The 15,479-nt window shown below is 42.8% G+C and overlaps 2 protein-coding genes across 2 annotated transcripts in view; both read right to left on the minus strand.

Moving 5' to 3' along the window:
* Window positions 1-5,722, minus strand: part of LOC103893325 (putative fatty acid-binding protein 5-like protein 3) — an 11,354-nt gene extending 5,632 nt beyond the window's left edge. The window contains exon 1 of the mRNA XM_019470227.1: window positions 5,591-5,722. Coding sequence (XP_019325772.1) covers window positions 5,591-5,722 — 132 coding nt within the window. The remainder of the gene's footprint in view (window positions 1-5,590) is intronic.
* Window positions 5,723-10,936: 5,214 nt separating this feature from the next.
* Window positions 10,937-15,342, minus strand: MRPL53 (mitochondrial ribosomal protein L53). The gene is made up of 3 exons (XM_009272375.1): window positions 15,220-15,342; window positions 13,609-13,721; window positions 10,937-11,888 (listed from the first exon to the last, which is right to left on the minus strand). The coding sequence occupies exons 1-3, from the start codon at window positions 15,306-15,308 to the stop codon at window positions 11,761-11,763; spliced, it is 330 nt and encodes a 109-aa protein (XP_009270650.1). The 5' UTR covers window positions 15,309-15,342; the 3' UTR covers window positions 10,937-11,760.
* Between the last annotated feature and the right edge of the window lie 137 nt (window positions 15,343-15,479).

Below are 15,479 nucleotides of genomic sequence, written 5' to 3' on the forward strand. Positions count from 1 at the left end.
CTCCCGCACACGCACACACACACAAACACACAGCCTGCACCCCGGGCCTGCAGCTCCCCGGGACGGCACGCTGCGCCCAGAAACCGTGGGGCGCTGCCGGAGCCACCCCGCCAAGGGATGTCGCAGCCTTAACGCTTCTTCGGATGCAGACACCACCCGGCGCCTACCGCGGTAAAAGAGTCCAGTGAGCTACACTTTGGCACCCATGGGGTCCAAAAGCAGTCTCCAGGATTTGGGCTCCAGGGAATTTTTTGCAGTCTGGGGCACCGAACCCTAAATTATTTCATTTATCATGCTTTTCAGGAACAAGCAAGCATGGGGCATCATGTGGCACAGAGACAGAGCAATAAGGAGCCAACATCCCAAAACAGTTTATTGGGTTTGATTGCAGGCCTTCCCAGCATCCCCCCAAGTCCCGCTGGTATATCACGTATTACTGAACTACAGCAATCTGTAGCTTGCTGCTGACCTGGGAGCAGACTTGTTACAGGTCGCAAAAGATAGGTAACAGGTAGCAAACAAAATCAATCAGAACACAGAACTAATGCAGGTACTTGCAGTACACAGGAAAAATGAGAGCTTGAATGCAACCTCGTGTTTTAGCACTGGAAAAATGCAGATTTGGTACCTTCGTTTTAGTCCATATTGAACTGCGATACCCTAATTCCTACTTGTCCTGGTTTTGGCTGGGATAGAGTTAATTTTCTTCCTAGTAGCTGGTGCCGTGCTGTGTTTTGGATTTAGGATGAGAATTATGTTGATAACACACTAATGTTTTAGCTGTTGCTAAGCAGTGCTTACACTAGTCAAGGACTTTTTAGCTTCCCATGCCCTGCCAGCGAGAAGCTGGGAGGGGGCACAGCCAGGACAGCTGACCCAAACTGGCCAAAGGGATATTCCATACCATACGACATCATGCTCAGTATATAAACTGGGGGGGAGTTGGCCGGGGGGCGGCAACTGCTGCTCGGGAACTGGCTGGGCATCGGTCAGCAGGTGGTGAGCAATTGCATTGTGCATCACTGTCACTTATTTTGTATAGTCTTTTATCATTGTTATTATTATTTCCCCTTCCTTTTCTGTCCTATTAAACTGTCTTTTTCTCAACCCACAAATTTTACTTTTTTTTTTTCCGATTCTCTCCCCCATCCCACTGGTGTTTAGCTCTGTGGTGTTTAGCTGCCTGCCAGGTTAAACCACAACACTACTTCTTAAAGGAAAACCCAGCGGTTGCCATTGCGGCACACTGGCGCAGAAGTACCGCCATAAAATATACGCCGTTACCAGGCCCTGTGAGGGTTGGGCCAATCTTTTGTCAAATTCTGTCAGGTGAGCAGAGAGCTTTACTGTCATATTCTGTCAGAAAGCTGATATTGCTAAGTCACAACAGAAATGCCAATTCCAATGTATCCCCAAGATTTGTTTCCACCACCAGGGCTATGCCAATCTCTGCCTCGTTTGTCCTTGTGTCAGACTGGATGAAACCCAGAGCTACTTTCTCCTGACCAGAAAAACAGAAATCTGAAGATATGCCTAGTGCCTGGAGTTTTTTGATGGAGTAGCCATGGCTATGTTTCTCTGCTAGTACTTTTGTGGAGGAGTTTGAGATTGAGGTGTCAAAACCGGAGAAGACAGCAAGGTCTCTGTGCCGGTTCCAGAATTTCACAACATGAGAAGGTGCTGTGAATCCAAATGTTTTGGTGCAAGGAGGACGCTTCCCTTTATGCTTTGCAGTGATGCAACTTAGTAGAGCTAAACTGAATCAGTTTGAAGGTTCAATACTTTCTAGAAAAAGTCAGGTTTGTCACACAATAAGTAACCAGCTCATTTTTCAACTGAGATTTTTTAAAAAATCCTTCTGTTTAACTATCCTTCCCTACAGAGCTGCCTTTAATTACTTTCCACTTCTCTGACTATATGTTTGCTTTTAATATGCAAGCAACACTATAGTGTCTGCTCATAAGGCAGCAAGCCACGTTGCTTTTTTTTGTCATTGAGTAGGTGCATTGAAATGCAAGACTTTCAACTTCCTTCCACTTTTATCTTTATTTTTGGTCTTGTGCAAGAGATTTCAGAATAAAGTTTAAATTAGGCTGATGTTTACTACCTAATTCATAGTAGCAGAACCAAAATGCTGTCTGTCCTGCAGTTTTTTTCTGGTTGCTTACAGAAAGGATAAATGAAAAGCAGTTAGATTAGGGATCAAACAGAACCATCCTTCAGGAATCAGGAAGTCTTCAGTCTTGTAAAACGGGGACAATTTCTAGAAATAGAAATCTTGGCTTTACTCCATGTATGCTAGCAAAGAATTTCGGATCCACATTTCTGCAGTGGTGCCTGCAGATGGCATACGATATGCAAATAGTATTCAGGTGTAAGTGCTGATAATGCAGCAGAAGATGTAAAATCCAGTGTTTCCATCTAGTGGTGAGACAGTATTCCTGGATCTGAAGTACATGGAGCTCCAACTACCTACCTGTGCAGAACGTTGCTATGTTTTTGAATCCTCCCACAAGTCATTTGTTTTGATTTATTCTCCTTACAAATTTTTCAGGTCTAGGCATGTAAATTCATATAAGATGTAACAAGAAAAAAGAATCTTATGTCTCTTTTCTGAAATGCAGACTGTTAGGATACAGCGAAAAATCTCTCTGAATTTTTAGAAAAATCTGATGTTTTGCAAATTAATCCCATGATATAGATTACTGGCTGTGATAATGTCAAAGCCATATCTCAAAACTTCTTTGAAACAGGATAGTGCTGAAATTTGTGGTATCTCACATAGCAAATAAAGTAACTAGTGGGACCAGAGATGTATCCTTCTGGGTAAGGTACAAGCAGACGGGGCTACAAAATATATATTATTTTTTACTATGACAGTACAGTACATATATTGGTCAAATATTTCAAAGGTGAGGGAATGCAGCTCCCTACTTTGGGAGTCAAAATAAAAAGGTCAGATATTCAGAGATGCTTGAGCCATGGGGCTCTGTCTCTATAAATCCCAATTCCTGCCTGCTTTGAGGCTGACATCACAGTCAGACGTGTTTTGTGTGTGTAGTCTCCTCTTCTCTCTAGAGATACCCAAAGAGAAGCAGCAAATACATGTATTCATATGGAAAGCGTTCAGTCCCTATCCCTTATATTACTGTTTCAGCACAGACAGCTGAAGTTCTCTGAAGTTTTGCTCATTTCCATGTTAGACTATAGATTGTCCAAGAGAAGGAGAATCAAATTTACAATAAGAAGTGTAAATTTTTCCATGGAAATTAGCTGCACGGAAAGCACGTAGCCACAGTTAGGAGCAACCACCACCTTGGCAGCTTGGGCCTGCCAGAGCAAATGTTTTCCTGAGGTAGTCAAGCTCTTGCATCCCGTAGGAGGGGAGGGTATTACAGTCCTTCATTACCAAGTGCGAAGAAAAGGACCAAGGCAAAAGAGTGCACAGAGACCTTCGTTCTACTCCTTTGGGCAAGTGTGTGTCGTGCAGTGATGCTTCATCAGACGTGAGAGTTGGGAAGCTGTGGCCAGCAGTGTTTCACGTAGCCATACCATTACCCATTGCATGCAAGCCAAGCCATATTTTGTCTTTCGGAGTCGTAATACCTGCTGCTTGGGCAGGGCAGAGCACCACCACCTCCTCGTCTGCAACGTATCGCTGATCGGGTTGCATAGGAGGTGTAACTTTTTCCCTAGACCTTTACTCATTAAACTGCCCATATGTTTAACTTGGAAGGAACCCAATCTGATAGCGCTATACTTTGCTTTACTGTATGAAGGGGAGGATCTCACTTTCCTTCTAGTATACAGACATATCATGTATATATAGTACCATCTCTAAGTGGTAGGCTTCTTGTAGACAAGATTACCTCTTAAGAAAGCCTTAAAAAATTGCCAGGGAAATTGGACACCACAGCCCAAACTTTACTCATCAGCCTATCCCTAGCTGTGAAAAAAATTAAAGCAGTCCATGAATAATAGTTACTCACCCCCAAGGCATGGATGAGAAAAATTGCATAGGTAGCACAGCTTTGTTTCTGTTTCCTTGTTGTACAAGTGTGGTTTTCCCTTCCCAGCCGTGTCATCACTGGGCAGACATGATGAAACACGTGCTATGGTTGCATAGCTGGCCTAGGTAAGCTTTACTCCAGCTCAGGAGCTCTTTGCTTGGGCAATACTAGACCTGGGATTATGAAGCAACACATGAACCTACATGTTTTCATTTGTATGTCGATATGCACAAGATCTTCTAGCATATCGGCATGTTATTACCTCTGAGCTAAAAGAGCTGGGCATAGCCTGTGTTTTATCAATGGGCTTTGCGCAGTACATCTCAGTTTTCAAGTCAAAACAAAGCCATCTTGCTCTCTAGCATGACTTAGTCTAAGGAGCATGGGTCCAAGGAGTCCTTGCTCTGGATCTGGCCACTGCTGCATCTGCTCTGGGTGGCCGGCTGTCAGGGACGGGCAGGCTCACACGTGCCCGTGTTCAGTGGCAAGCCAACCAGAGCCCTGATCCTTTCTGATGCCACAGAGCATTACTATAATGCAATTAACACACTGGCAACCTCAGCGTATGTCCTGTATGCTGTCAAAGCAAGTTTAAAGGGAAATGCTTACACTGAGGGCAAAGTTTACTGTGGCAGTGGCGTGACAGCTCACCGGTTGTACCTTGCCTAAATGACAGCAGAGAAAGCTCCGGAGCCTGCAGTGACCAGAAAGAGCACTCCAGGCTTCATTTTCCTCATTCCAGACAAAAATGACCTGGTGTCAGTTCCAGCCCAGCTCACAGTGCCTGCAGATATACGAGCTTGTGTCTAACTTCGGAAGCTTTGAAAAACCCTCTTTATTTAGCAGCAGCATCTACCCTGAATAGCAAATATCCACACATTAGTGTAAAAATATTTTTATTTATCTTCAGAATTTGATAATCAGCATAGTCATTACAATGTTAAAAAAAGAGATCAGGGTGACTACAAATTGTCCATAGCTGTAGTTTTAGCACTGAAAAGGCCTTTGATTCACATAAAACAAAAGCATATTAGCAGGGGATATCTGCTCACCGAGGAGACTTTCAGAAAGATAATACTCTGGCGTGGCTTTTTAGAAACCTCAGATGTACAAAAAAATTATCCCAAAGCTCTATAAATAAAGCCAAATAAAACCCTTTGTCCTTTCTGTGTGGTCTGAAACAATAAGGACATAAGGGAAAGGACAAGGACAAGGAATGGCAAAATGATTTGGAATAAATAATGATAAAAGAAATATTTCTACCAATGATGAGTAATTAGTCTATGAAATTTAGAATCACAAATGACAGATGTGCCCACTGGACTTTGGAAGGGGTGTATAAAGCTTTAGCATTATTTTTTTGATTGCATATTATCAGTAGAGTTTCATTACTAAGGATATTAATCGACCACTGTGAAGGTAACCTCAGGAAAAAAGTTTAATTTATAGTTGCAACGATCACACTACTTTTCACTCTCAGGACGTCACCAAGGAGAGCATCACAGCGACGGAAATCTGGAGGGCAGAGCCCCACACTCGTCCTCCACAGAGAAAGTGTCTTCTCAGTGTAATGTGGATACCAACGCCTTTCCCAGCAGCGTTGGAGTGAGAGGGACTGAACTGCTGCTCTTCGTGTTGAGCAAAGCCTTGTCGTAAGGTGTTAGGAATATGTGTAGCCTGTTTACCAGATCAGGGTTCCCAAAGGACTTCATCCTGGGGCGACAAGGACTTAGGTGTGAAATAGATCCCCAGGGCACTGTTGATGAAGGCTAGCTTTTGCCAAAAAAGCACAAGTCTCCTCACACCTGCACGCAGCGGGAAGAGATAGGCTCTCTGGGGTGTCGCTCAAGCATCAGCTTCCAGTTCTGACTCACCTTTCAGAAAAGACCTCCTCTTTCACGGACTGTGGAAGAACCTAGGGAAAAACCATTTGGAAGCTAAAGCTAGCTTTTACTATTATCCCATTGCCACTGCCAACACACTAAGTTTGCCAAGTGTGTTGACGACATGACTCGTGTTCAAAAGATCTGAGAAAATTGTTGCCTCTGGCACCTCAGGCAACCATGCAGGACCGGCAGGTATTCTCCAGTTTGCTCTTCTAGACTTGAAAAGCCTCATGGTATTTGGGTTTACGTCCTTGATTCCTTCTCAAGGTATGATCTTACATTTCTAACATCTAGGCCAGAGAAAATCTATAAGGAGGTAAGAAATTACATTGCAGTTCCCTGATTTTTTCCTATGCTTCTGCCACAAGACAGTTTCTGGTACTGATTCTGGCACTTTTTCTTTTATGTGCAGCTTAACTTGATACTGATCTAGCTATGTGAAGGAAAGGAAGAATTAATCATCCGATTCTTAAATTTGCCATTTCCAGTAAATACTTTGAAATTCATTTGAGAAGTGGATTTTGAAGACAAGTTCTATAAAGCCCCACCTAGAAAAAGAGACTTTAAAAACTCCATGAAAATAATTATCGTTTCTTTTATTTGTGCAAGTGATTTGAACCACTCAGATTCACCAGTAATGAAAAGACAATTCAGTGAATCTGTGCAAGAACTGTGTTTGAGACGATAACAAATTCACTGGCTTTGCACGCTGACCGTGCTGTTTTTACAGTAAGGCTGGTCTTTGATTCCTCGCTGAAAAAGGGTGGAGGGGTCAAAAGAAACAGAGAAGTAGTGCCTGAGGAAGGCACTTCCCTAAGGAAGGAACCTGCTGCCTTGCCTCCTGCCTGTCCTCTGCACTTCCTGCAGGGATTGCCAGTCTGAGTTGTGAAAACCTGCCCATGAAGGACTCGTCTTTCCCAGGCTTTGCTCCTATTGACCGAGCATTCCCTTCACAAACAGGTCTGCTGGTCCACTTTTCCAGCTATTTTGTCTTAAAAGAAATGTTCTTTTCACATGTAAGCAAGTCAAACTCGCCTCATCCAGTGAAGCACAATGCGATCTCCTTTGATACGCCATTAACCTCTGCTGGCAACACTGCCAGTACGTAGGAGACCGACCGCTTTAAGTCAAGCACAGTCTCTACACTCGCCTTAACTCTGCTTTCAAGTACCGCTTTGAAACTTAGTGAGACATGACCAAAACGGGTCGGCAACTCCTTTGCCCTCACACCTCTAACATCTATCCCTGGGCACAGCCTTAGTTTTGTAAAATCTTGAGAAGGCCAGCTCAATGTAAAGACAATTTGTTGTTAAGTTAAAGACGATCAGAAGCAAAGTAGCACCTCCAACCGTTCGTGCTGCTCTGTCCCAACATTTCTCAGCATAGAGAGCGAGGTTGAGCGGGAAGAAGAGAACAAGTAGTGGTCTACCAGCAGCAAAGCACCTTGGCTGCTTGAAGCTACTGCAAGCTCTTGGCAGACAATATAAAAGGCTCAGAAGAGTGGCTCAGGCCTTCCAGGGGGGAAAGGTGAGACTGGATGAAATCAAATAGTACCAGGAAGGAAAAAGGCTATTACGCCAGGAGAAGGGAGGGGAGGGAAGTGCAACTGGGAGAGGCACTGCTGATAGGTGACCTGTCAGTCTGAAGGTGACTCCAAACCACCCAGTGGAGAAGCAGGGCCCGGCATCCAGGGAAACTGGTCGCACGTGTAGTTGATGAGGTGGGCAGTAAGCCAGCAATTCTTAAACTGCAAGGGGTGCGTACACCTGCACAGGGAGAGTACACATGCAGAAGATACATTTGGGAGCAAAAGTCTTGAGAACTGTTGAATACAGTCCAAGGATATTTAATTTTTTTTTTTTTTTGGCTTCCTTATACCATATAAACTCCGTGGTCATTCAAAATTCATATGTAGTAGATGTGAAGAATTAGGAAAAGCCAACCAAAACTAATACTTTCTTCCACATCCAAAAGGGCAAATACTTGCAGGTAATTTTCTGAAATTCGTAGATGACACCCTTTGCTGTTCACAAACAGCAAAGATGTATTAGATTGCGACATTTTCAAAATAATTGAGATTTAAAGCATCTTCCACTCCTCAAGTGGGGTGTGCACAGCAATACTGTATTGCACCCAGTCTTTCCTACAATATGTAGCACAAAATTGCCCAAATTGAGATCCCCACAAATAACAAAGAACAGAATTTGCACTGGTATGCATGAACTACCTCTGATAGCATGTTTCTACTTGTTTCTACCTTGCAAGAAAGGCATCAGGACATTGCGATTTTGTACTTATTTGGGCCAGCTAGTCGTTAAAACTTGCTGTGGAAATGTTCACTAACACTGCTGCTCCCAGTTCAAATCTTTATTAAAGATACCGTTATCTTTTTCTAAAAACAATGCTGCAGATATTTAAAAAGGGAGCACCCTGACCAGCTAGTGTTAACTGAATGGCACATTCATCTGTTTCAGGACCATTTTCCTTACGCATTGACAAGAACTTCTAAATAAACAGGTATTTGTACAATAAACAGGTCTAAGATTATTCTAATCATTGTTGTAAATCTCCAGGTATTAGAGATCTAGACATTTTAATGTCATCACCTGCTATCAGACACCCTACATGGATGTGGCAGGGGGGTTTTTTTTTTTTTTGTGTTTTTAGGGCCTGTTCCGGTTCCTTTTATATTTAGGCAAGCACCTACATTTTTGGTGTGGTATAGTAATCAGGATTAGTGAGCTAGAGAATAATAACATGCAAAGTCAATGCTCACCCAGCCCCGCTTTGTTCTGCATGACTGACCTTAATACCCTCTACACCCACAGCCCTAGACTGTGCATGTCAGGAAGATGGCAGAGCAGCAGGTCGCTCGGCTTTGTCTCAGTCAATCAGACAGCAGCAGAAACTGATACTGTATGAACAGCTTGCAGCAAAGTTACCTAAATGCTTAGGGAAGAAACTCATTACAGATTGTTTTTAACGTACTTGAAAAATAAATTTGTACCTTTATCTACATGGTACAGGGAGCGCAATTTTCTACATATTAGCATAATAATCACCAGAGGAGTACCTCCTTGCCCATATTGCTCGTTTCTATCACTTCAGTATCTTGTTGTCTTGAGAACGCACACTTTTAGCTTTATTTTTCTGTCCTGTATGTTTTCCTTTATACCTTACATATTCAAATCCTAGTCATTACTTCTTTTTCATGCACAAAACATATCAGTTTTACCACTGCAGGTTGCAGCTACTAGCACACACAGCAAAAGCAGCATCAGCTAACACCTCATCCACTGAATTGCCAGTCACGTCTCAACGGCTAGGTTACAGGCCTTTGGCCTAACCTAAGCAAAAAGGCTGGGCATCTCTGGGTTAAAATGAAAGCACCTAGTAAGAGCGTGTCTTTACAAAGCAGGATGCCTATCCATGTGAGTAAAGAAAAAAAAAAGTAAGAGGGCTTTTGAGCATACGAATACATGATTAACCGGGAAATGAATAATTCTGCAGTGTTTTTCCACTTGAACAATTCTCACTTTCCCTGTAAGGCTTCTTCAGGTAAAGTCATTGTCATGGTTTAACCCCAGCCGGCAACTAAGCCCCACACAGCCGCTCACTCACTCCACCCCGGTGGGATGGGGGAGAGAATCAGAGGGTAAAAGTGAGAAATCTTGTGGGTTGAGATAAAGACAGTTTAACAGGTAAAGCAAAAGCCACACACACAAGCAAAGCACAGGAAAGCAGGGCTCCATCACGCATAAAGGTTACTTGGAAAGACAAGCGTCATCACTCCGAACGTCCCCCCCTTCCTTCTTCTTCCCCCAGCTTTATATTGCTGAGCATGACGTCACATGGTATGGAATATCCCTTTGGTCAGTTGGGGTCAGCTGTCCCAGCCATGTCCCCTCCCAGCTTCTTGTGCACCCCCAGCCTACTTACTGGTGGGGTAGGGCGAGAAGCAGAAAGGCCTTGGCTCTGTGTCAGCACTGCTCAGCAACAACGAAAACATCCCCGTATTATCAACACTGTTTCCAGCACAAATCCAAAACACAGCCCCATACTAGCTACTATGAAGAAAATTAACTGTACCCCAGCAAAACCGACACAGTCATGCTATACGATGTTCTTCTAACGTGGGGCGGAGAAACCCAAACTGTCCTTTGAACAGCCTTATTTCTATTTGGTCCACTCTCTAGGATACTCTTCTAGCTTGACAGGATTTAAAATCCTCTCAAAGTTTCAGATGTTCTCGTAATTCCTCCACTAGAAGGGAGCTCAGTAGCAGGTTCAGGAGCTCAGCACTCTGAAATCACTCAGAAGAGTTGGTGGCCTAATAAAAAAAAAAAAAGGATAACAGACTGCAGAGGAGGTATTCATCCCCGACTAAGTCGTTCACATCTACCGTTCCCACGTCTAAATTTCATTGACCCATCTGCCCGATGGTGAGTGAGATCATCTTATCTCACTCTTTTCTATTTGTTGCAAACACATGGAGGAAGCCACCATAAAAGATCATCAAACATCTTTAGCATGGCTCTGCTTCTCCAACGTAAGAGATCACCTTGACTTCAGCATCCTGGCGAAGAAGTTGCAAAGAACTACCTTGACAGTGCTATTTAAAACAATGTTGCTTTCGGAAAGGACAGTGGCCATTTAAAATCACGGCAAAAGTAAGGTAAAACTCGTTTCAGATTTGTGCCCTAAATCTGCTGCCAAATTAACTTTGGAAATACGTGTATTACAATTTTACCGAAATCAGGCATCTGACTAACAACAGGTGGAACTAATGCCCCTCAATAGTACTGCATCTGCAATTCTCAAAACTGGAACTTTAATTACATTTTCATTATGAATTGAACTCGAACAAAAGTGATGCACATGAAATACACGTGCAGTTGACACCTTCACCTGCACAGCCTGAGGAGAGATCAACCCCCCCAAACCCACAGAGCTTTGCAATACAGATGAGACACCTAAGCACTTACTTTAATAAATAATAGGGTTGGACATAGGGCTATAAACACCAAATAAAGCTCTCCCTTTGATCTTTATAAAATATTTAATGAAATCTCCCAAAAGTGACAAAAATATTACAAAACTGAACTTCAAAGATAGCCCTTTTCTCCAACTAGCAAAAAAACCTAACTTACCATTCCCTTTGACCTAAACTTAGCTACTTTTATGCAGCATGAGTAGCTCTACTGTGTGTTCATAGTCCCATTACCTTGTTACTTTAATTGCTGAACTAAATTTACATTTAGCAAATTTCACACTTTCTTGAAAAAGAGAGGAAGAAAATGGCAGGGACTTAGCAGCAGATGTATTATAAACATAGTATTACAAAATCCACTCTCTATTTGCAGCTTGCTGTCCCTCAGCAAAGTCAATGATGAATACTTTCAAAGTTTTCTTCAAATTTTTGTATTTAATAATTTTCAAAAATAATAACCACTCTACTAATATTTTGCATTCCACTGTACAGAAATTTTGTAGGAAATAATGTCCAAAGAGATGTCTTCACTGTAATATTAATTTAATGGCTAATGTGCATTATTCACATTTATATGCAAATACATGTGGTACTAGTCCAACATGCAGACGACTGAGAGGCAGCTGCTTAGAGAGACACATGCATGCATCTTAAGCCACTCTGACCCACTGGTGTTAGAAGATTTGTTGATCCACTATGGTTTCCTTCAGGTGAAGACAGGCAACATTTAAATGGTTCATTCTGCTGCATGTTAAACTGGTCAGTGTTTTGGCCATCTCTCTCTTTCAGATTTTGTTGCATAGGAGAAAAACCTTCTGTGCAGCCTGCTGTTTTTAACGCATGTAAAATGCAAACACAGTTGTTTTTCTGTTCTTCAGGGACTCTTCTTCTTGCTTTTCTGTTCTTCCTTAAGCTCTTTTGCATTGCATCTGGACCGCAATGCTGTTAACATTTCTATTGTCGTCAAGTTGGCTCCCTTCATTATCAATCGCTCTCCATCAGCTGTAAAGGGGAAAAATTTTTAAGAAGTCACAAAGTCTAAGTCACAATTACTTTAGTGTGCAGTTCTGGTTTGTATATATAAGTCCAAATACCCTGTTCATCTTGCTGGATTAGAAAGTACTCCACTTACCAAGGACTCTGATTATGCACCACCAACAAACAAACATATTGAACTGCACACAATACACATGTAATTTTCAGCTTTTTCAATAATGCAATACAGAAATGAAACATTTGTCTAGATATACCTATAGTAAGAACAGATATTTGATGAGAATGGCTCATACTATGCCCTCAAAGTCATCTAACAGAAGGCACAGAAGGCACTGGAAGGCATAATTTCCACACATGGCTCAGCATTTTAGCAGCATGTTGTCTATGGTCCGTTTAACTTACTTCTTTAGCCAAAACAACGAATTGGTTTACACAATCTGGTGGTTATAATGTAAAAAAAAATAGAGAGCACTAGGATTTCTAAAATTCTGAAATAAATTATTTTAAAACGGGGAGGAGGCAGTAGAAGTTAAGTATTGTACCTAAGTTAATTATTTATTTTTGCACGATATGCAAATACAAAAGCCATACTCAAACCCATATAATGCAATACCATGCATGGCATCCAAGTTCCAGCCCCATGTTTGCCAACTACAAGGGCTGCAAACTCTTCACTTTTTGAAAATAATCAGCTCTTAGAAAACAAAGAGTTCAGAGCTGTAGCTCTTGGCATTAGCGAAATAAATTGTTTCGGTTTTATGCTGCAAAAACCAGTAAGCTTTACTGCTTAAGTCTTAATACATCACAGTTAGAGACAAGGATGGGAAAGACAGAGGCATGGGGGAGGGAGAAACAAGCAATGCCAGCACTGAAATAACTAGACTTTCCTAAGCAAAATGAAGTACATTCAACACTCCTGACATTTCTACCGATTCACTAAATATATGGAAGTTTAAAGAAAAGGGGGTAGCAAGAATCAATAATAATGAAAACTTTAATGGGTTACATGACATATTGGTCCATTACAGCACAGCAGGAAAGAAGATGCAGCCAGAGAAAAGGACAAAAGCAGATTAGAGCCATCTGTTCACAGCCTAGAATCTGGGCCGCTTCCAGAACTGATGAAATTTCCACCATCAATTCCCTGCCTGCTCAAAGGAAACCAAGAAATTTGTTGTACATCAGTTGACCTCATTCTGCAAGTCCATCTGCACATGTACGGTCTTATCCATATGAGCAGCGCCTTCAAACTGCATAGTAAGTTACTCAGTTGCATAAGCAAATAAAGGTATTCAACTTTTCTGTCCTCAAGACTGAGATGCCTCCACCACAGGTAACATAAAAAAAATTACAGAAAGTGAACAGATTCTTACATCAAAACAGAGCTACACTTACTTCCCTGGAATTGTACCTGACTGCAAGGTCACACAAGCATGTCACTACAAAAGTAGACTCAACCCTAAAGTTAAGTCAGTTCTTTGATCTAAGATCCACCAGATCTAACTGTAGTACAAAGACATATATACACATTTATCTAGACATCAGGCTGTTAGTGACTCCCTCTTCCTTTTTTCCTCCCAGCTGCACAACATCTAGCTATGGACCGGAACCAAAAAAAAGTAACCACAGTAAAAAAAAAAAAAAATCATAGAGAAGACAATAACATCGTAACAACACAAACCCAGAAGGTCTTTTTTTTAAACAAGATTAAAAATTAGCTTCTTACCAAACATAACATCTACAAGTGGTTCAGACCCATCATGTCTCACATCAGCAGTCACTTCACAGTTTCTATTAGTGGCCTGGATTTTTTTGTGGTTTATACATCCAAGAAATTTTCTGAAAGTATATTTGAAAACATATTAAGTATGTTGTTGATAGGAATTATAGTAAGTATATTTCTAAAACTAATTTGAATATCTTGATATTGCTGGGCAACAAAAGTATAAACAAAATAGAATTTGTATTTACTAATTTCAGACAGGTACTTATCAGATAATCACTCTTAAAAATCCAAATGGATAGTCCTTATATGCTAACATGTAAAAAGCACACCAAAGAATTTTGCAAAAAATCAGTGTATGCACATTCCTCTCAGTTGGGTTAGTAACAACAATAAAAAAAAAAAAATCAGCAAAGTCATTTTTCTTTATATACCGGTTGCTTGCCAATGTTCTATTGTTTGGGTTTGAGAGAGCATTTATTTATTTAACATCATTGGTCTCCTGCAGATTTCTGAAATGCATGACAACTACTTGACATTCTGGCGGCTTAAAGACATTCCAAGTTAAGTTGTGTTACTAAGTTCATTTCAAAAGTAGATGTGTCTGTAAAGCTATTGTAAAATGTCATTTTACAATTGTTTGGTGCAGAACTTACATCACTCAAGAAGCATCACTACTTAGATTTCTCCAACAGTTAATTACCAAGATAGAGCAGCAGCTGTTGCCCCTTCTCTCCCCTATTACCAGCATTTGGACTAGTGATTACAGACCCTCACCTACAGGCTCAGCAACTGAGAGGGGCATCTCCCTGGGTGGTCTGGTAAAGCTAAATGCACATGCCTACATGCAAGGGTCTACGCTTAGGCACAGAGATCCTCCAAAAATCAGCACAGAATGAATGCTGTGTGCATCCTGGTAACACCATAAACAGAGCCCTTATGACAAACACAGCGTCTTCTCGTTCTGAAACGTTACGGTTCTGCCTAGAATAAGCTACAAAGCCCTGATAAATGCAAGCCTTCAAAGACCAAGATCATGAAAGTACAGCAGATGCAGAAGTTTGGGGAAAGGAGGTTCTTCTCCAGAGAGGGAAAAACAGATGCTGCCATTTCCCTCATGATTTGCTCCCAGGACGTCTTCTTACTTTTGCTGGCTACAGTGACAGCAAGTCGCAGGGCCCTGCAGTGACAGCAGTTTTAACGGCTTCGTTTTGCATCTGCCACTGCTGCGACCTGGGCAGCAGCCGGCTGGGTTGGCCTTCAGGAACCCTGCTCTTCAGGAACCCTCCACACTTCCACGGGCAGAGGGGAGCAGGCCTGTGCCCCTCGCCGTGCCTGGGCTCTGCGGCAGGGCCGGGGGGACAGGCCCCGCTGCGGACACATATAACCCCAGCCTCTACCCCCACTAATAAATAAAATTAAAGGCAAAAAGTTCAGCCCTCACACCTGCCGTGAAACGTACAGAACCCACGGCCGGGCGCAGGAAGGGCATTGGGTGGTTTACAGATAGGAGAGCCCGGCCAAAGCCTCTCCGCCGGGCGCGGGTCCGAAGGCCAGAGCATGCCCAGACCGCGGCGGGGCCGGGGCCGGGGCCGGCCCCCGCAGCCCCCTCACCTCGTGCTCTCCACGTTGGACTCGAAGGGGCAGAAACGAACCACAATACTCTTCACCGGCCGCAGCACCACGCTGATCTTGGACGCCATCTTCTTTCTGACCCCTACTACAGCTCCCAGCAGCCCCCTCACAGAGGCGGGAAATGGAGGCGGGCGTGCCGTCCGGCCCGCAGGCGCCTGGGAAATGTAGTCCCCTCCCCCTCGGGGTGTTGTCAGCGCCCGCCGCGCCCCTCGCCCCTCCCCTGCGGCCCGCCTTCCGCG

The sequence above is a fragment of the Aptenodytes forsteri genome, unplaced genomic scaffold (genome assembly GCF_000699145.1).
Source record: "Aptenodytes forsteri isolate BGI_AS27 unplaced genomic scaffold, ASM69914v1 Scaffold206, whole genome shotgun sequence".
Lineage (NCBI taxonomy): Eukaryota > Metazoa > Chordata > Aves > Sphenisciformes > Spheniscidae > Aptenodytes > Aptenodytes forsteri.